At 34.5% G+C, this 22001-nt stretch overlaps 2 protein-coding genes across 3 annotated transcripts; one reads left to right on the top strand and one right to left on the bottom strand.

Moving 5' to 3' along the window:
• The first annotated feature begins 626 nt into the window (after positions 1-626).
• On the top strand, positions 627-12078 carry LOC125652226 (glycolipid transfer protein-like). 2 transcript variants are annotated; one of them, XM_048881256.2, is made up of 6 exons: positions 627-821; positions 4158-4213; positions 4322-4443; positions 6304-6454; positions 8945-9022; positions 11177-12078. In XM_048881256.2, the coding sequence occupies exons 1-6, from the start codon at positions 710-712 to the stop codon at positions 11279-11281; spliced, it is 624 nt and encodes a 207-aa protein (XP_048737213.1). In that variant the 5' UTR covers positions 627-709; the 3' UTR covers positions 11282-12078. The 2 variants fall into 2 exon arrangements, with proteins under 2 accessions (XP_048737213.1, XP_048737232.1); XM_048881275.2 differs by lacking the exon at positions 627-821 and adding an exon at positions 3992-4049.
• A 41-nt stretch (positions 12079-12119) lies between these two features.
• On the bottom strand, positions 12120-21332 carry LOC125652241 (uncharacterized). Its single transcript, XM_048881287.2, has 6 exons — positions 21206-21332; positions 19618-19764; positions 19222-19310; positions 17813-17958; positions 15330-15415; positions 12120-14292 (listed from the first exon to the last, which is right to left on the bottom strand). Exons 2-6 carry the CDS (start codon positions 19748-19750, stop codon positions 14132-14134), a joined length of 615 nt encoding a protein of 204 aa, XP_048737244.1. The 5' UTR covers positions 19751-19764; positions 21206-21332; the 3' UTR covers positions 12120-14131.
• Between the last annotated feature and the right edge of the window lie 669 nt (positions 21333-22001).

Raw genomic sequence — 22001 nt, 5'->3', positions numbered from 1 at the left:
AGATGTCAGTGGCGGATTAATTAAGGGGGCACAGCCCCCCTCCCCATCCCCTAAAATTTTCAAATATAAAGGTAAATCGTGGCATCTTGTTTAGAAAATTGTAAATAATAAAAGAAGCCATAGTTTCTTCTACTCTTGGAGAAATAAATCACAAAATATTTTGATTTATTGAATTATTTCTACCCCCTGCCTCATAAAGTTCCGCCCGCCCCCTATCCGCAATTCCTAGATCCGCCCCTGGCTGTAAATTTCTGAGAAAATATTGAAACAGATCAGAGATCTGACCTACCCCAATATTTTTTTCAGAGAACTACCGTGTACAGTTTTGACAGCTAGTTAGGATGTAGTGCATATCGTTTTTTAAGGGGGAGGGGGGTGTCTCAGGACAAATTTACAAAATCTTGAACTGTTTGTGTATACTACACACGGAAGTGATCACAAATTCTAAAATATTATTATATGGGCTGAACATAAACAATAGATTCAAAGAAAATCAAATAATTTTTCATATCAAGGTTTTGAAATGAATACAAATAAATAAACAAAATAAACTTTTTTAAATTTCAAAACGGCATCTACATCGGAAATAAAAGAGTTGAGCTATCGTTGTAGTGGGTTTTATTTTTAGCTACCTTGTGATCACTTCCGTGTATAGTGTACACAAAAAACTCGAACACAAAACAGATTGGAGATTGGCAAGAGTCAAATAATGACCTTTTTCAGTCAAGACAACGTAAAACACTTCGAAGTTCCAAGTGAAGATGGAAAAATAAATACTTTAACGTTGTTAGAGGCAGCACGTGGGGTGGTGGAGATGGTTTGTAAGTCTACGTTATTTCTATGTTACCGGTCCGCTGCACACGTGTTTGCGAAATACTTCAGGATCTGTTATATCATATGCAGATTTCAGCTTTCTTGACTTGAGTTCATCTTTATGAATATTACCATTTTTACCTGTGTTATATTTTGGAAGAGCTATAGTAAAATTGTTGAATTACAAAGAGCTACCTTTCCCCCATCTTGTGCAAGGTGCTTAGGTGCTATCAGATTACCATTGTCACCTAATATGTCTTACGGCGTGACCGTGTTTGAGGGCGAAGCAATAAATATTGGCATTAGTATCTAGATCGGTAACAGGACAAAACATATCCCGAAATATTAGCACCTAAAGTGTGAGGACAGAGCTCAATCAAAGTATTCTAACTTTAGACATTTTTGATTCGCCTATTCATTGAACGCGGGAAATGCTATGCAACTGATGTAAACAGTGCAATGTAACGTCATATTCAGCGTCGGTGTTTAGCAAATACACAAACATAGGAAGCGTTGTACAATTCGCGTTTTAAATCGAGGAGTGATTATATATGACTTAGAAAATAAGATTTACATGCTTTTATGGATTTTATGTAACATCTCGGAATAATGTGAACTTGGGTACATGAGATTCAAAATGGAAAAATACATGTCCACGCGATAGTATTCGAATCAACGCCATTGGGACCAAAATTTTCAAGTTTCATAGGTATGGTTTAAGTTTTCATTAGTTTTCTATATTTTCCTTTAAAACATGTATATCAGGGCCATAAATTAACCTTCAATTTGGAGGAGGCAGGAAATTAGGCGGGGGTCTGGGGGCCGCCCAGGCCCCCAGACGCTGAGCACATTTTGTGCACACTGAACACGTTTCTTGCAAAATCCTTGATTCTAGGGCCTTCTAAGATGTTACTTGACTAACTCATTCTAAAAGAAAGATTTGGAATGCTTTTTAAGGGAGGTATCATGTTCTTAGTTATTGGAAACAACATAAATTCTAATGAACTTTAAATTTTAATTTTTTTTGGCTCAAAAGTTGGAGGAGGCAGCTGCCTCCTCCGCCTCCATGTAATTTACGGCCCTGAATATATGTGTTACCTATAGGGAGAGCTTCACTCTCACAGCCCTTTGGGCCGTGAGAGGGCTTTGCCCTCTACTATGAGACAATCGATAGGGGTATTCCTTAACGCGGGTTTATCATTGGACAATTTGCAAACTACTCACATTTCGTTACAAAGTGAACACACAGGCGTCTAGTTGCTACCATTAGTCTGTATCAGCATCTGTCATACAATTTTAAAAATGTTTGCAAATTTATTCGTTTAAAATGGAAGTAAACGCTCCTTAAATCAAACTGTGATATTTTTTACAATTGCAAATGTGTATTTGCAAGTAATAACTAAAATTATCCTCAGCAGATCTAGAGGAGAAATTTTTATGAGCACTAATTTTTCATGCGAGAACACTACCATATCATATGCATGTCAATGACTTCCAAAGCTAATACATCAGGATTTGTGAAATGAACTGGTCAGAGAAGAACTGCAGTGTCTCGTGAGACATTTGAATTTGCAATGAAGTTGAAGGAGGGGGAGGGGGGTATACTAGAATTACTGTGTCTGTTTTGTGCATCTTACATGTACTGTCCGTTTGTCTGTAGACACAAGGTTAAGGTGATTGTTTAGTTCTGCTCTCACCTTATGGCAAGGGAAATATAATTCAATCTTGCCCATAAGACAAATCTTGGGATGCTTCAAACTCATAGTGCAGAAACTGCATCTTACCTACATTTTGCATTTCAAACATCACTGTAAACACTGCCTTCTAGAAATCTTAATTTGGACCCAAGCTATAAGCATGAAAAATCATCATAAACAATGCCATCTAGTGATCTTAATTTGTAACCAAGCTAAAGGCATGAAAAATCACTGCCATCTAGAGATCTTAATTTGGACCCAGGTTATAGGCATGAATACATCATCATAAACACTGCCATAAAATATTTATTCGGTATATACATACATAAATACCAAGGATAACCCATGAAAGCTCCAAAAGCTTATTTCCAATGGGGTCCTTTGATGCATGGATGTTTGCGCTAGGGGGTCATTTACGTGGGAGGAAACCGGAGTACCCAGAGGAAACCCATGTGTCCATGGAAACCCATCTAGAGATCTTAATTTGGACCCAGGTTATAGGCATGAATACATCATCATAAACACTGCCATTCAGCGAAGCTTAATCTGGGCAAAGGCTGTAACTTTGAGGCATGAAAACATCACCATAAACACTGCTATCATTTGATTGAATTTGTCCCTCAGCTTAACTTTGTTGCAGTAATAATATGTGGAGGTAGGGTACCGGTACATTCTGGTGACCTCTCAACAGGTACAATAACAAGAAAATGGTCAACATATCCAATTTTATATATCCCCTTCTTACAATGTAATTTTGAGGGGGGGGGGGGGTCTACTGGAATTATAGTAAATCCTTTTGTCACAAGGTTAAGGTCAATGTTTTTGTCTGTTCTCATTTTATGGCAAATGGAATGAATTTTAAACTTACTCATATGACACATCTTGGAATGTTTCTTCTACCCCGTGGTTCAGATGCTGCATTTGACCAATATTTTGTGCTTCAGTAAATCTGGTTTACAATATCATATAATGGATTTACCAAATCATATAACGACATCAACACATCACATGATAAACAGCTTAACCTCTAGGAAGCTACTGCATTTCACAGTTCTGTTGTTTTTATTTATTTTTTTTGTTGTTGATTAAATGTTGTTTATTGTCATTTGTTTTGTTAGGATTTTACAAACCCTTACATTCCAACCTAACCGATGGATATGGGCTATTTTATAAGTATGTAAATCTAAAAGTATCCATGCAACAAAAATCACAAATAAAGGAAGAAAAAGAGGACAGGACAGCAAAAAATGTTCTGGCTGTATGTCTTTTATTTAAAAAAAAAAGTACATTTTTAGGCCAAGGTTAAAAGTGAAAAGATCGACTGTCATGACTAATGGCGGCTTTTGATATACTACATGAGTTATACATAAGTGTTTCATTGTTACCAGTGTGACAAAGTTCAAGGAGATGTTTTCATGCCTCTGTATTGGGAGGCATTATGAGCTCATGCGTATGACTAGATATACATGTATGTGTCATAACTCAGAATCAAAGTCAGGTTAAGATTATTGGGATTATAAATGTTTAACTTCTTGTCTGGTTTGTTATAAAGGTCAAAATAACAAAAAATTTCATGATTAAGGTGTATATGTTTTTGTGCTTATATAACTTTACCTTACATATATATCTACATACCTAATCTTGCAGCTGCCTTTGGGAAAGCATTTTCACCTGTGAAAAGTGACATAAATGGAAACATCGAGGTAGGATAAATTTCTAGCATTTCTTTAGCATATACAATAAAAATACTATTTTCAAAGAATTTGATAGACGTGAATGATTGTAGTTAGCAGAGAAATATATCTTAACAGAAACTGCAGAAGAAATTCGAGATGGACAAGGAATTATTTGTTACCTTAAATGCCATGCTAGACGATGAGCTAGCAAACAAGAAGACTGATCTTGCCAAAATTGGAGGACTTTGGTTAATGAGGCAAGTCTTAATTATCAATTTAAAACAGAGCTGGTTATGTTCTTTATCGTAAGGAATCAGTGTCTTCAATCTCATACATGTCCTGTGTTGTTTTGGCAAAGATGAGTTTGAAGCCATAGGAATTAAAAAAAAAAATTGTGTTGTCTCAGATCTGTGAACTTTTCTCACATTTACATCTTCCCTCAAGACACTTGTTCAACTTCAGCTAAACATGGCTTATGGCATGGATTGATTCCTCCACAACTGTAGTAGAGGAATAGATTCATGTGTATGTTGGGGGGGGGAGGGTTGTAGGATTGAGTCACAACTGCAATAAATCTTAGTTGATTTAAAAAACAGTTGTGACTCGTTCCTTCACCACGTGCTCAGGTTAAAGTGGTGGGTCTTTCAGCTGAGACCTAAAAAAGAAAAAAACGCCCATAATTCCCATGGTAATTGTTGTCATAATAAAGAATTCTTCATTGTAATGTTCCACATCCATAACATATATATGTCTTTTAATTTCTGGCATATCAATTGTTAACATCTTGATATGAGTGGAAGAAAAATCAATCAATGATATGATTGATTATACCAAGCACAAATCCAGGATTTTTCTGAGAGGGGATCACCATTGACAATTTTTACTTGGAAATGGACTAATTTTTAGATTTTCACACCTGAAATGTACCGAAGTAGTCATGAATATGTGTATATAAGGTAGGGTACTGGACACCCCTCTTCTTCCCCTTTCTAGATTCACACATGCAAGTTTGCCCATTTGCTTGGATTAGAAAAAGTCAATAAGAGTGGTGTCATTAGAAAATATTTACATTCACTGAATCATTTCTCTTCTGTTTCTTTTGAAATTGACATTGCTTTCATCTTAGACAATGAATACATGTTTGTTGCAAACTAGTTCCATAGCTGTTATTTATTATTAAATATGGAGCGTTGTCAAGGTCAAAGGGTATTTTTGCTGTTTTGTTTAAAGTAACGAATGGGTCAATGATATGATATATTACTACATGTACTTAAATAAATATAGTTTATATTTTTTAAAAATACATGAAAATATGAATAAGATCTTTGTTGTTTTTTCGGGTGATGAAGGCATTGCAGAAAAAATTTGCATACCTCGCTAAATAAAAAAAAGCATTTCATTGTTTGAATAAATGATTGGCCAAGGATGACATAAGTAAATAAAGACACTGACTGCGGAAACATGTAAACGAGAAGACAGTAAACAGGGGCAGACAATCTCTCTGTGAAAGCAAAGTGTCTCTGGAGGGAGCTGTGACGCAAGCAGTTAATACTGACATGTACATGTACTATACATAATATGTAAAATGAATATAAGGGAAATATATCAGTGATAATGTATCTTTTATCAGAGGGGCTTATTGATAGTTTTTGAGAAATAAAATTTTCTCATGTAGAGGAAATAAATATAAACAAATGAAGAAAGAACCATATGGCATCCTTTATTTGTTTGTTAAACACATTCTCTATTTATTTGTAAGTGAATCAAATGTAGTTCTAATAGATCCATTGTTAATTTTGATAAATATAGATAATCATGTGACCCCCAATGGTGTGGAATAGCCTCTGATAAGAAAGATAACTCTTCAGTATTTTATTTCAAGTTTGCAAGTGTTATATACAGAATGATATACAAAATGAGGAAAACACATTACAGCTCTGTAGAGCTTTTGACCAACAACAAAATTACCTGAATTCTGGTTATTTTTGCTGTAAATTATTTTCATCATGTGAAAAATATCTATTCTCAAATGAAAATCCAGATTGTAGGGTATGTATCCCTAAGAGCAGTCCAAAGCTTTCTCCTGAACCTCATTATGACATATCTTCTGTTTTCAGAGGGTTAAGATTTCTGCAGAAATTCATGCAGTTATTGATTGAGGAGTATAGAGAAGGAAGTAAAGAGGAGAACATGAAACAGATCATAACAGCTGCATATGAAACTACTCTAAAGAAATACCATGGATTTATTGTCAAAAAGGTGTTTTCTGTAAGTATTAACATTAAGGACACTACTCTAAAGAAATACCATGGATTTATTGTCAAAAAGGTGTTTTCTGTAAGTATTAACATTAAGGACACTACTCTAAAGAGATACCATGGATTTATTGTCAAAAAGGTGTTTTCTGTAAGTATTAACATTAAGGACACTACTCTAAAGAGATACCATGGATTTATTGTCAAAAAGGTGTTTTCTGTAAGTATTAACATTAAGGAAACTACTCTAAAGAAATACCATGGATTTATTGTCAAAAAGGTGTTTTCTGTAAGTATTAACATTAAGGACACTACTCTAAAGAGATACCATGGATTTATTGTCAAAAAGGTGTTTTCTGTAAGTATTAACATTAAGGAAACTACTCTAAAGAAATACCATGGATTTATTGTCAAAAAGGTGTTTTCTGTAAGTATTAACATTAAGGACACTACTCTAAAGAAATACCATGGATTTATTGTCAAAAAGGTGTTTTCTGTAAGTATTACGGACACTAGTTACAAACAAAAACGGGATGCATGGGTTGATATTTTTTGCCTGAGTTTGGTTGTAATAAGTACACATTGATACAAAATTCCTAAAAGAATTAGGAACTTGTTGATTTTCTTTAGTAATTATTCAAAAGTTGAAATATATTACCCCTCCCTATATAACTCTGCATAAATGTTCTCCACTGTTTAGGACTTAAATGAGAAATCAGGGGAATGAATTACATTCCATATTATTATACCTCAAGGGAATGACACTATGATTATTGAAATACTACTGGTTGAGCAAATCACGTGATTTTGCCTACAAATATCATATACCCTTTTCCTCGATGTGTCTCGGAACGTCGTGTATGGCATCTCCCAGGTGACCTCGCCTACTAACAATGATTATTGTGATGTCACAATACATCCAAGTAATTTCCTGTACGTGGATTCTCATATTTTGTAAGACGCAGAAGGATTGATTTTTTTATACAAAATTTCTTATAAGTTTCATCCTCGGCCACTTAAGTAATCAGCATTCAGGGAGAAAGGAAGCATAAGAAATGTTTACCATATCACTTTATTTCGTTGCTTGTATATTCTAATATATTGATGACACAGTGCTACTTATAGGGCGCTAGATCAGCTAAATATAAATGAGCGGGTACAGGATTATTTTTACAATTTCAATTGCATTTCTGTTGTCTTGCTTTGTTTCAGTATAATTTCAGTATAATATGCAATTTATTGCATGAATGTTCAGGAGATATGAAGATTTATTCACCCAAGAAAAATCATACTCCCCTCTGGCATTGCCCTCAGGCCCGAGAATAGGTTTTTCTTGGGTGAATAAATCTTAATTCATATTTCCCTAACTATCATGCAATAAATGTATACAGTAAATTGTATTCATTTTAATCATAAAAACATAAATTTAATTTTCATCATTTTTGAAAAAGATTCAATCTGCAAAGAATAATGTAATGTCATGGAATCTACATTTATAAACATTGAATGAGATTTACTTACGAATATTTTGTGAGGTATATGTATGTTGGTAAGGGGTACTCGCTCACGTCATTGTCTGTGGGCTTCATCCACTGGATATTATAACGTATTAGGTTTGTTACCGATTGTCAACAGAAATTTGACAGGTTGTTAAAGTCCATAGAAGGCAAAGTGAAACCAAGCCTTTTGTGGACTTTTAACAACCTGACAAATTTCTGTAGACATTCGGCAACAAACTGATGCCTCGTTCACATGAAGAATGTAAGCTGTGTAAAGAATTTTATACGGCAATCACATGACACGTTTTATCCAATGACAGAACGTCAGTTGAGTCCAAGGCAAAACAAATTTCTATAGACGGTCAGTAACAAACTTAATGACTGTTGTGGTTTGACAATGAACCTATATTGTAACAAACAATTTCTATATTTCATGTTTTTATATAAATCCATGATATTGCCATGTAAGGATTCCTTGCTGAACCGTCTTTAGAAATATAGTTGGCAGTGACATAGCTCTTTTTATCCAATGACAGAACAACATTCTAGTCTGAGGCAAATTGAAAAAAATAGTGTGCGAATTTTACATAGTGTTTTGTTGAGGTTTTATATTTGTTCCAGGCAAGGGCTATACACTCATAAAGTATGAGTCTTCACAATGCTGATTCCACTGTATTCAAGTCATCTTAATTAATGATATGAAATTGAAAGCATAATTTGTGATTTTTTTTAAGTTACCAATACTGGGATTGTAATGCATTAGAAAAAAGTTGAGACCAGATTATAGAGAAGTCAAATTTCAAGTCATCGAGTCACCTGTATATCATGTTCACCACTGACAGCATTTTTGTATTGCTGGAGAAAATTATTGAGTGTAGTTGTAGTGGGTGGAAGAAAATAACAGCAATGACCTGTATTATAAAGGAAATATGAAATTCTAATTTCAAAATGATTATAAATTTACATGTGTCAGAAATACATTATTGTCTGTATTCATTTCAAAGGGAGTGTCAAGTTTAGCACCATACAGAAAAGATTACTTATTGAAGATGGCATTTGGAAAGGAAGGATTAGAGGAACAGGTAAGCAGATTTTGGTATTTACATGTTTATATAGACTCCATTTATTTGTTATTTCTGAAGACTTTATTACCTCCATTTATTTGTTGTTGCTGAAGACATCATTGTTTCCATTTATTTGTTGTTGCTGAATACTTCATTACCTCCATTTATTTATTGTTGCTGAATACTTCATTGCCTCCATTTATTTGTTGTTTCTAAAGACTTCATTGTCTCCATCTATTTGTTGTTTATAAAGACTTCACTGTATCCATTTATTTATTGTTGCTGAATACTTCATTGCCTCCATTTATTTGTTGTTGCTGAAGACTTCATTGCCTCCATTTTATTTTATTGTTGCTGATTAATTCATTGCCTTCATTTATTTGTTGTTTCTAAAGACTTCATTGTCTCCATCTATTTGTTGTTTATAAAGACTTCACTGTATCCATTTATTTATTGTTGCTGAATACTTCATTGCCTCCATTTATTTGTTGTTGCTGAAGACTTCATTGCCTCCATTTATTTATTGTTGCTGAATAATTCATTGCCTCCATTTATTTGTTGTTTCTAAAGACTTCATTGTCTCCATTTATTTGTTGTTTCTACAGACTTCATTGCCTCCATTTATTTATTGTTGCTGAATACTTCATTGCCTCCATTTATTTGCTGTTGCTGAAGACTTCATTGCCTCCATTTATTTATTGTTGTTGAATACTTCAATGCCTCCATTTATTTGTTGTTTCTAAAGACTTCATTGCCTCCATTTATTTATTGTTGCTGAATACTTCATTGTTTTCATTTATTTGTTGTTTCTGAAGACTCCATTGTCTCCATTTATTTGTTGTTGGTGAAGACTTCATTGCCTCCATTTATTTATTGTTGCTGAATAATTCATTTCCTCCATTTATTTGTTGTTTCTAAAGACTTCATTGTCTCCATCTATTTGTTGTTTATAAAGACTTCATTGTATCCATTTATTTATTGTTGCTGAATACTTCATTGCCTCCATTTATTTGTTGTTGCTGAAGACTTCATTACCTCCATTTATTTACTGTTGCTGAATAATTCATTGCCTCCATTTATTTGTTGTTTCTAAAGACTTCATTGCCTTCATTTATTTGTTGTTTCTAAAGACTTCATTGTCTCCATCTATTTGTTGTTTATAAAGACTTCATTGTATCCATTTATTTATTGTTGCTGAATACTTCATTGCCTCCATTTATTTGTTGTTTCTAAAGACTTTATTGTCTCCATCTATTTGTTGTTTAGAAAGACTTCATTGTCTCTGTTTATTTGTTGTTTCTAAAAACTTCATTGCCTCCATTTATTTGTTGTTGCTGAAGACTTCATTGTTTCCATTTATATGTTGTTACTGAAGACTTCATTGCCTCCATTTATTTGTTGTTTCTAAAGACTTCATTATCTCCATTTATATGTTGTTGCTGAAGACTTCATTGCCTCCATTTATTTGTTGTTTCTAAAGACTTCATTATCTCCATTTATTTGTTGTTGCTGAAGACTTCATTGCCTCCATTTATTTGTTGCTTCTAAAGACTTCATTGCGTCCATTTATTTGTTGTTGCTGAAGACTTCATTGCCTCCATTCATTTGTTGTTGCTGAAGACTCCATTGCCTCCATTTAATAGAATTTGTTTTTGCTGTAGACTTCATTGCCTCCATTTATTTATTGTTGCTGAAGACTTTGTTGCCTTCATTTATTTGTTGTTGCTGAAGACTTCATTGCCTCAAAATACGGTAAAATGTGAGGCCCTGACCAAAGTTGATCTCATCACAGTTTAATGGCCCCAGCAACAAAAACCTTTAGTATCAAGTATTCCACTATCAAAGAGCTTTAATATATAAAAAAAACCTTGTATATCAACAACAAATAAATGTAGATCCTAAAGTTTTTATGAACAACAATATCTAAAGACATTGAAGTCTTTATCAGTAAGAATTAAATGAAGGCACTGAGGTTGAGCTTATCTCAGTAACCCACAAGTAAGTCAAACTTCTAACATTTGATTTTAGTCTGTGCTTGTTGTAAGTTGTATATGACATGGCGGTGTAAATCAAACCCCAATCCTTTGATTTTAGTCTGTGCTTATTGTAAGTTGGAAATGACATAGCGATGTAAACCCCAATCCTTTGTTATAAGTCTGTATTTTGTTGTAGGTTATAAATGACATGGCGGTCTACTTAGAGACGATGGATCCCTTACTAGATGCCTTGGGCCAGCTGTTCAAAGACAAAGGACTTGACACAGATGATAAAGTGTAAAAGTCCTGGACCATCTAGAAATCTTATTGAGTAGGTTCCTGCCTTTGTTTTAAATAACAATGTGTGATATTTATTATTATTTTTATGATGCTCTACTTACATTTGACTATGCAGCTTTCATCTCAGAGACAGGAAATTAAGAAAGATCTGAATCATCATGAATTGTGTTATATATTTATTACATATCTATAACAATAGAAGTGGGTACTGTCGCAGATTTTGTTTTAACTAGAGATATTGGATATAGTTTTGTATATATTATTTTATACAAGATTTGTTAATGACCTTTTACATCAATTTCATGAATACATTCCAGTTTTAACTATGTGTATATATACCCTTTACAAACATGGATGTACATGTCTTTCATGGGTTAATATTGTTATTTATTGCACAGTATTTCAGTTCTTGTTTCTCTGTACATCAATAAAACTTAAAACACGACAAATTCAAAGTGTATTTTTACAAAACTAAAAAAAATTTGCTACCATTGTATGTTGCAGTTACAGGTTATTTTAAAACCCAGTGCAGCTTTTTATTGTGTGTGTTGCAATAAACTTCCTAATACAAAACTATTCATAAGCTTTGTCAGTATTTATTGATAGCTACAAAACAAAGAGAAGCACTGTTTGGTTAACTGATGTTTCATATTTCATTACTTAAAATCTTATTTCTCTGATAATGTATATTTACATATTGTAATAATTCTGAATTCTCTGCCATTTGCCTGTATTGTACACAGTGTACCTATGAGCCACAGGGCTCCTTTGGTCAATGAATAAATAAATAAAACAAAACTTTGAAGATTTTTTTCAATGTTGAAACAACTCAAATTTTCCAGATAAAATTCTTTTTGTCTATTTTGTCATCACTATTTTGTTGAAAGGTAAAACATATTTCTGTCCAATAATCTGAATCTGTTAACTTTCCTGTTTGTTGTGTCTATTATGTGAATGAATGGTTCAAGTGAGCTAAAACTACATAATTGTCAGTAATTTATTATGTCTTTAACTGAATAAAATCAATATATGCACCCAGGGGTGCATAAGCCAAGTAGCATGGGATACATTGTAAAGTCAGGAATGATGTGGCATATTTATAATTGTGAATAACTAATTTCAATTTTAAACTTTTCGAGTTACTGTCCAGAAACCATATTTGTCTGAAGTTTTCAATCTATTTTCGGTCACTGTGACCTTGACCTTTGACCTTTTCTCTCCAAAATCAACAGGGGCCTTGCTTTGTTGGTATCCAACAATATATCCAAGTTTCATTTGATTCAAATTAAAAAATTTCGAGTTATCCTTCGGAAACCAAATTTTTTTGGAATTTTAAATCTATTTTCGGTCACTGTGACCTTGACCTTTGACCTATTTTCTCCAACATCAATAGGGGTCTTCCTTACCTGGTACATAACAATATCGTTAAGTATCATTTGATTTGGATTTAAACTTTCTGAGTTATTCGGAAACCAAATATTTTTGAAATTTTCATTCTATATTCGGTCACTGTGACCTTGACCTTTGTTCTCCAAAATCAATAGGGGTCTTTCTTACCTAGTACCCAACAATATATCAAAGTTTCATTTGATTCTAATTTAAACTTTCAGAGTTATCATCCGGAAACCAAATTTGTCTGAAATTTTCATTCTATTTTCGGTCACTGTGACCTTGACCTTTGACCATTTTTCTCCAAAATCAATAGGGGTCTTCCTTACCTAGTACCCAACAATATATAAAAGTTTCATTTGATGAGATTGTAAACTTTTCGAGTTATCATCCGGAAACCAATTGTTGACGCCCAACCGCCCGCCAACCCACCCACCAAACCAATAGCCGAGTTCAACTTCGTTGCAACTCGGCTAAAAATCTCATAGTACTGGAATTTCAATGACTGTCATCTCATCGATAAAAACACAAGGTAGTTTTGTCAAAACCTCTGAATATACAAGCACAATACACTGTACAATAAAAAAAAAAAGAAAATATTTTTAGAGTCCGATCATGGTGGCTCTAAACTGATAACTGTCAAAGTACATCACAATAGCCTAGATGTGATTTAATTTTTTCATTGATGCCTTTTTCCTGTGTATGTTTACATTTGGACAGACTAGTACATTTCCACTCTTTGTCTGCGACAATTGATCGAATAAATGAGTGTTGACTATTGCGACATATTTTTCTAAATTCAGGGACTTGCTAGAGGATCACTGTAATCCTCCAACGATTCTATGTACAACAGTCTACCTCTACTGGCATAATGTGAATCAAAATATGTAATGCTCCGTTTATATCATTGTAATTTTTAAAGATTCCACATTATTCAATGTTTGGGCATATGTGTCATAAGTGATAACGAAAATTTGACAGAATTTCCCCTCAGTACAAGTCTCTGCATTGGTACTTTAAGCTAATTGGTTGTTGGAGGCTCTTGGGCTCTACACTGCAAATACAAAAGCTGTCGAGTATTTTTCATCAATAGGGATATATCTTATACATGTATCTATAAATCTAGCATCAAAAGTTTAAAATATATGATTTTTAAACATATCTTTGCGTCTAATATAACTGACCCAAAATTGTGAATTCTTGAACTGTTTTATAACATTGCATCAATCAAATGCAGCATGTTTACAGCAAATCAATGAACTGCCAAATAACACAATTTGTATATTAATAATAAACCTGTGTTGCACTCGTTAGTTCAAGCATGTGATGATATACAGTGATTCACCTATAGCTATTTCAAAAGTTGAAAAAGTTTATGAGACATCAGCCTTAGAGTCTTAGTGAGAGTGAAGTGAATGTGAATACCGTTACATGAAAATAACAATAAATTCAGTTCGATTTTCTATCGGTGACTAATCCTAGAGGTAATCGCCCGGAAGCCAAACTTGACAGCGTCCACCACCCGTCTAGATCCGCACCCCTCACAGTGAAGAAAGAGAAGAAGTGTTTCCCGAATCAGAAGTGTGTGAAATGATTTACATGATGCACACATAACGTACTCTTCTACAAGTCAAATGAACAGAAGCATAAGTAAAGATTAATATCAGAATTCTCTGGTAGCCCTTAAGGGAAAATAGACACTCGTTGTTCAAAACATTTTGTGGGGATATAAACACCGAAATATTTGGAGGGAACACTCGCATATTTTAAGGAGACAATTCTTTTAAGAAACTTGTTTTGAGGGAATACTCGCTGACATATTTTGAGAGAATATTGAAAAGGTGAAGATAACAAATAGTGATCAATCTCATAACTCTTATAGGGAATACAAAATAGATAGTCGAGTAAACACGGAACCCTGGATATACCAGAGGTGGGATCAGGTACCTAGGAGGACTAAGCATCCCCTTTTGACTGGTCACACCCACCATGAGCCCTATATCCTGATCAGGTAAACGGAGTAATTCGTAGTTAGATATCAAGGGGCAAGAACAGCTTAACAATTGGTATGAAACATGTCCGATAGCATTTGACCCAATGACAGGTTACATTGGAAAACTAGATAGTTATAACAACTGTAGAATTTACGAAATGTTGAGTTTAAGCCAAGACAGTTGATACTCTTGTAACATCATTTTTTTGCCGGCCTTGATATAAAAACTGATCATACGCAGAACAAGACCTTGCGTATCGAATCAGTTGAGAGAAGCTGAAATCTCCAAGTTTGTCATAAAGTTGAGTTGTTAGTTTGCTGTTAATATCTATTTTCAATAGAATATCTAAGTACGAAGTTCACTGGGATATATCGAATCAACATATGAATGTAAATGTTTATTGTTGATAGATAAAACGGAGTCGATATATCTAAAAGTGGATTTGAAGGCTGCATAAGAGATGTTTTTTCCTCTCATGTAGAAGCTTTTGAATAAATTCTGCCTCATAAGAATATAAAATCAGGTCAGCTAACAAAGGAGCACAATTCGTGCCCATGGGAATTCCAACATATTGTAGGAAGATTGATTGACTGACATATTTAGAGAGAACACTCACTGATATATTTTGAGGGAACTTTCACTGACATATTTTGAAGGAATACTCACTGACATATTTTGAAATGATTGTCTGTAGTCCAGCTGGTTTAAAATTGCCTTTCAAACAAACCCTGTTTCTGATGTCGATTGATCCACTGAAAATGGACATATATTCCTTTTAATGCGTATGTAGTATTGAAATACATGTATACTAACATCACTATTCGCTAATGTATGTAATTAGAAGATACACTACATGAATAAACAATCTAAATATCTATAATTCCCTTTCTATATACAGTTTGTATTTATCTGTCTTTCCTATATATCTGTGTGTTCTATCCATCTCTATGGATGGCCAGTTAATATACACACAAATAAATGAAGATATTATTAAATCAATTATTGCTCTAATCATTTGAATTGATGCGCGCATCAGTTGAAGTATTGTGGGCCATAAATGAATTGATGCGCCCATCACTTGAAATATTGCGCGTGCATCAAATTAATTGTTGCTCTTATCAATTGAATTGATGTGCGCATCAATGTGGTGGAGATCTAATTTGGATCTCGGTATAAATTAATGATTTCATGATCTCTTTAATTCAATTGAAGATATTTTTACTTATTTACAACGACTTCTTTATTTCATAAAGAATTAATACCCCATCAATTCTTTTAAACAGAGCAACAATTCAATTAGAGAGATTGTTGCCCGAATTAATTGAATAAATCATATAATTTTAAAATTCTATGGAAGAGCGAAATAATTATTGCGCACACTAATTGAATTATTGTGCACATTAATCTAATTGATGCACGCATTGATTGCATTATTGCCCTCTTCAAATGAATTGTAGCGAGCACCAATTGTTGATATCACCGATTCAATTCAAGAGAACAAAAATGCAATTATAGCACATATCAATTCAGCATAATCATTAATGCGATCATCAATTCAATTAATGCGCGCAATTATATCGTTAGTGATTTGACGATATTTTAATTGAATCGATGATATATTCAAATAATTAAAGATATATTTAATTATTTGAGTTTATGTTGATTTGGAGCTCCATCTATCTATCTATCCTATCTATTCATCCTATCTGTCTCTCTACATCTATCTATCTATCTTCTCTTAATAATAAGAACCCATAATACGAATAGTCAATGTGCATCCCTTTAAGATTACAGTACCGGAATTCATGCCCCATATCAAACATTTCTCAAGGATCTACCATCGCATAAACTGACTTTGTCGCACACCCACAGAACAAGAACTCCATTACATGCTTAGGAGGCCTGTGGACCATGAAAAGTAAAATACCTCATAAACATTATGATACGTTTACATTTCCAACGTTTTTGCTTTTAATATAGCCTATCTACCAACTCCATTGATAGCCATATTCCCATGATTGCAATGTAAATGTGAACAATGTGCGTGTGAGTTTTGAAACATTCTACACCTATTCTAACAGCTGGGTATAAAAGTAGTTTTAAAAACACATGAGGGTATGAACTACAATGCTTCACGCATGCGTACTTTTCATGAAGCGGTGCGTCGTGCTTCATAAAGTTTGTTGACGCAAAGCATCGCAGTGTATTCCCTGATTAATTAATGATTAAATTTGCCCGTCGTCTCATTGTCAGCGTCATTGTTAACTTTTCACATTTTCAACTTCTTCTCCATAACCACGGGCCAATTACAATCAATCTTGATACAAATTTACCAAAAGTAAAGGAAATATAAGCCTATTCAAATGAATGACATGCGCTTTCCCATAATACATATGAGAGTGTGATCACCAAACCTTCACGCTAGCATACGCTTCATGAAGTGTGCTGGCGTAGCACGTCGCAGAATTTTCCGCGAAGTTGCCTCGGTTGAGATTCGGCTCGGCTGGATATTTGGACTGACGCCATCACCGAATCTCGGAGCAGTCCTTCATAATTCATGTCTGGAAATTTACATACAACATTGGTCCTTTCTAGCAATTAATGTGCAACTAGGTGACATTGCTGTTCGCTTCAAATAAGTGGTTGCACTTTTGTAAGCAATAATTCCACCAACTTGATGCTCACAGTAATTGAATTGATGGGAGCAATACTTGAATTGATGTGCACATCAAATCAATCGTTACTCTCATCAATTCAATTAATGCGCGCATCAAATCAATTATTTTTCTCATCAATTGAATTAATATCTTTAATAAAAATTAAAGAAATCTTCAATTATTGGAGTTTATGTTAATTTAGCGCTCCATACTTTTGTACACTTTTAAAAATGAAACGTAACGTATTTCAAGTCACTCGATGTATATATCACAATAATATAGGGAGCGAAGAACAATTAGGGGATAAAGCCAACATTAGAACCCGAAACTTAGGAATGGCCACGCTCTACCAACTGAACCTTTTTCCTCGTGTTCGAATCCCGGTCTGGTCTGTTTGCATTCCCTTAATTCCTGTTATGCATAAGTCGTGAACTCATTAAGAAGAAATGCTTTTTAACAATCCTATATAAACGTTAATGAACAGAGACTCACGCTTTACAGATGTCTATGAAGTTTAACAAGACCGTTTTCCTCCCCTTTCTGACGCAGTACACTGCCGGGATCCGGATTTTGGTCGTCTGCTGTTCCCAGAGCTCGGGATGTTCCGTTTTTAGGGAATCATACAGAAAACTTAAAAGCTACAAAGAACAATTATGGATTTTTCACATAATATCTAATTTAGCTACCAAATGTAATTTATTAATAATGTAAAGATGGGACGATTACTGCATTTGATAAAACAGTCTCCTAAAGAATCTAACACAACAATTTGTTATAGGCCTACATGTATATTTTTTAAAAAACTTTCTTTTCATTTTATGTCACTTATCTATGGTGTCCGGATAGGGCCATCTGCAAAAGCGTGACTGCGCGTTAGTCACAACACGCCTATAAGCAACGCACCTTCGCGCTCTCACGTCAACAAGCAACGCGCTTTAGCGACAGCGCGCAACAAGCATTGCGCCTTCGCGCCGTCACACCAACAAGCAACGCGCTTTCGCGCCGACAAGCAACGCGCCGGCGAGTTGTGTTAGCGTGACTGGGCGAAGGCGAGGTGTGTTAGCGTGACGGCGCGTTCCTTGTCGGCGCAAAGCTTGATGGCGGTACATTGCTTGTTGCCGTGAGAGCGCGAAGGTGCGTTGCTTGTTGGCGTGACGGCGTGTTGTGACTAACGCGCAGTTACGCTTTTGGAATTGGTCCTCTCCGGACACCATATTTGTATATTTTGTGTACTCAATGTTGCATTGATCGTTAAAAACATCTCAAATCTAAACTCAGTATTCATTAGTCGAGTACCCATACTATGGAGAGCCAAATTAACATAAACTCAAATAATTGAAGATATCATCAATTCCTTTGATGCGCGCAACAATTTAATTAAAGATCTCTTCAAATAATTAATGATATCTTCAATTCTGAATTATTGCGCGCATTAATTGAATTGATGATAGCATTAATTTTTCAGCTGAATTGATGCGCCTTTAAATTGAATTAATGATCTCTTGAACAAATGAATTAATGATATCAACAATTGAATTGATGCGCGCTACAATTCAATTGAAGAGAGCAATAATTGATATAATACGCGCATTAAATCAATTGATGAGAGCAATAATTGAATTGATGTGCGCATTAATTCATTTGATGAGAGCAATAATTGAATTGAATATATCTTCAAAGATTTGAGTTTATGTTAATTTGACGCTCCATAGACTACAGCTCTGGGTTTTGTCGTATCCAGAGTTACTACCGCCAGTGTTTAGAACTGTAAACAGGTATTGGGTGCCCCCCCCCCCCCCCAACCGCTTAATCTCTATGCATGACAAAATATTTATTTTTTGAGGCGTTATTGATAAAGGGTTCATTGATTCGCATTTTAAAAAAATGAATCCGGAGGTTACTTCTTGGTACTGATAGTCTCTATCATCTGGTTTCCCGTCGGTCCGGATTTTCGTGGTTTTTTCACAGGTATCCTGATTGGAAGAGTCGTCTACAAGGAATATTTTACAATTAATTCATTGTATTAGATATACCAGTTTGAGAAAATTTTGAATTCTTTATGAGACATAGGTAAATTTAAATAGGTAAATAAGTGCAATATAAAATGCATGTACATTGGAAACAGTATATGCTTCTTATAATGATAACACATTGTCAGATTTGATCATTGGTAGAGCGTGTACGCGAGCACACGTCCATTTCTTTTTGTTTCCATCTGAGAAATCTAATTTAAAAAATAATGAGAAGTTGGTGGGGATGGTGTGTGTGTAAATAATAGTATATGTATACAAATCCACCTTTATCGCCATTTTCCAGTGTTTTATCCTTGCCCGCACAATCAGGTGTTCGATCTCTCTGTCCTTTCTCGGCCATCGAGTCTTCTGATGATGACGTCAAAGAATCTGTGCCTCCTCCTCCCGCTACAGGCATGATCTAGCTTACAACTGGTTATAAAGGTTGTTTAAGCATCAACTTGTGTGATAAACATATTTATTATACTTTCATGTAAAATACTCGAACCTGATTGGTCGAGAAGCATTTGAAAAAACATATTGTTACCCTCTGAGAACAAAAAACACGCGCCCCAGGGTGATAGTATCTAGCAACGGGTAACAGTACTTGACAACGGGTGATATTGTAAAAAATTATCACATGCGTCAAATTTATGCGCGTACGGTTAGCCGTAGATTGCTGGACGACGTCGTTTGAGCGTTTGAACGTGAGTACCCGCATCGAAATACGAAATATCGCATGATAGTGATTGATCAAATGTCAACAGACGTAAGTTTTTCTGCTTTCCAGTTTACATAACATTCAGTATAATAAAACAAATATTGCATGTAGTTGAGGGTAACATTGAAATTTTCACCCCTCGAGAAACCATTGTCAACCTCGGCTACGCCTCGGTTGACAATGGTTTTCTCGGGGTGAAAATTTCCAATGTTACCATCAACTACATGTAATATTTATACATGTATATTACAACATGTAAGCAATCTGACTGTAAACTGTCGGGCTGGCTGTAAACTGACTGACTGTAAACTTCTGATTGACTATTTGATTGACTGTAAACTGTCGGACTACCTGTAAACTGTCGGGTTGACTGTAAACTGCCTGACTGACTGTAAACTGTCGGACTGACTGTAAACTGTCGGTCTGACTGTAAACTGCCTGATTGACTGTAAATTGTCGGGCTGACTGTAAACTGCCTGACTGACTGAAAACTGTCTGATTGACTATTTGATTGGGAAGTCCTCAATTTTTGACATGTACTAAAAATTATTAAAAAAAAAGGAAATTTAAAAAAGGGAAAAGAAAAAAAGAACACCTGAAACTGTAATAAATAGATTTGGGGAAACAAATATTTAGGTGTAGCAGGAACTAGGTCTAAGTAAATTGTGTGCGACAGAATTCATCAGTCAGAGGATGGTAGTTTTCTCTTTCACTATAGTTGCATCATTTACAGAAAGAATGGCTGGTGGGGAGTTTGAAAACTTTCCATACCGTAAATAAGTAGAATTTTTCGTAACCACCTATCAAGTATCGCGATTATACTTTTTTAAACATACACCTTACAAGGATTTATCAGAAACTGTTATGTAAAATTTATCTAACAAAAACATGGATGGGGTCTATCCCTATGTCAAGTACCCGTGGTAGGGAACGGGAACATGTATATATATTTACACTGTATTTGTAAAAAAGCGATATTTGACCCAATTCACGCCCGTTTCCAAATATAATTTCATGCTTATAAATATCAAGGATATTGTTAACTGAGTGTTTGATTATATCATACACTCAAAATAATTTTCGACTATTTTCTGATGCAACAATCAAATATTCGATCGATACCTACAAAAGTAGATGTATTGCTGTACCTACCAAATTGATCAGTTTTTGAAAGTTCTATCCAAGTTGTAACCAGAATTTCAAGCTTATTTTCCAGTATGATTTCTGAGTTTAGAATACATGCCTACATACGTGTTTCTTATATTTAGCAACAACCTTGTATAACAAAAAATACTCTATTAGCATTGAGGGAAATCTTGCCACAAACACATGGTGTTTTGCACAGGCACTCGACGTTTAAATATCTATAAGAAAAATTGTCTTATTGTAAACATAATATTATGCTTACAGGAAGAATTTTTTATTATAGATATTTAAACGTCGAGTGCCTGTGGTGTTTTGATACTCAATCACCTCCCTCTCTTTCTGAGATAACTGTTAAAATTCATTAATTTCTATTTTTTTTTTCATTCATAAATATTACAACCAACCTCTTTAAATAAAAGTAATCAGCTGGTTATGGTAAAGAGGTAGTAAAATACTTAAAAAATGAAGAATAGTAATCGATACAAATCATGGATATAAGTGAAGTTGATGATCCCTAGTATTTATATATACAAGCATATCGTTGGATCTAGGTCTCTTGTAATGTTTATTATAATATTTGTATAAAAAAACCATAATCAGGGAATCCAAAAATTTTTCAAAGGCTGAGGGGAAGGGGGGCATCGTCGCAAACCACGGCCAATATGTACAATCCTCTTCCATCTTGAGAAAGCTATGCGGACTCTGGGCCGTGGCTTGAGACGATGGGAGGGGGGGGGGTGCTCTACCGTTAATTTTGGTTTTCAAAAGTGGGGAGGGTCCATCGTCAAAATGTGTTATTTTT

Source organism: Ostrea edulis, chromosome 1, assembly GCF_947568905.1.
Source record: "Ostrea edulis chromosome 1, xbOstEdul1.1, whole genome shotgun sequence".
In the NCBI taxonomy this organism is placed as follows: domain Eukaryota; kingdom Metazoa; phylum Mollusca; class Bivalvia; order Ostreida; family Ostreidae; genus Ostrea; species Ostrea edulis.
This window is presented reverse-complemented; position numbering and strand designations above follow the sequence as displayed.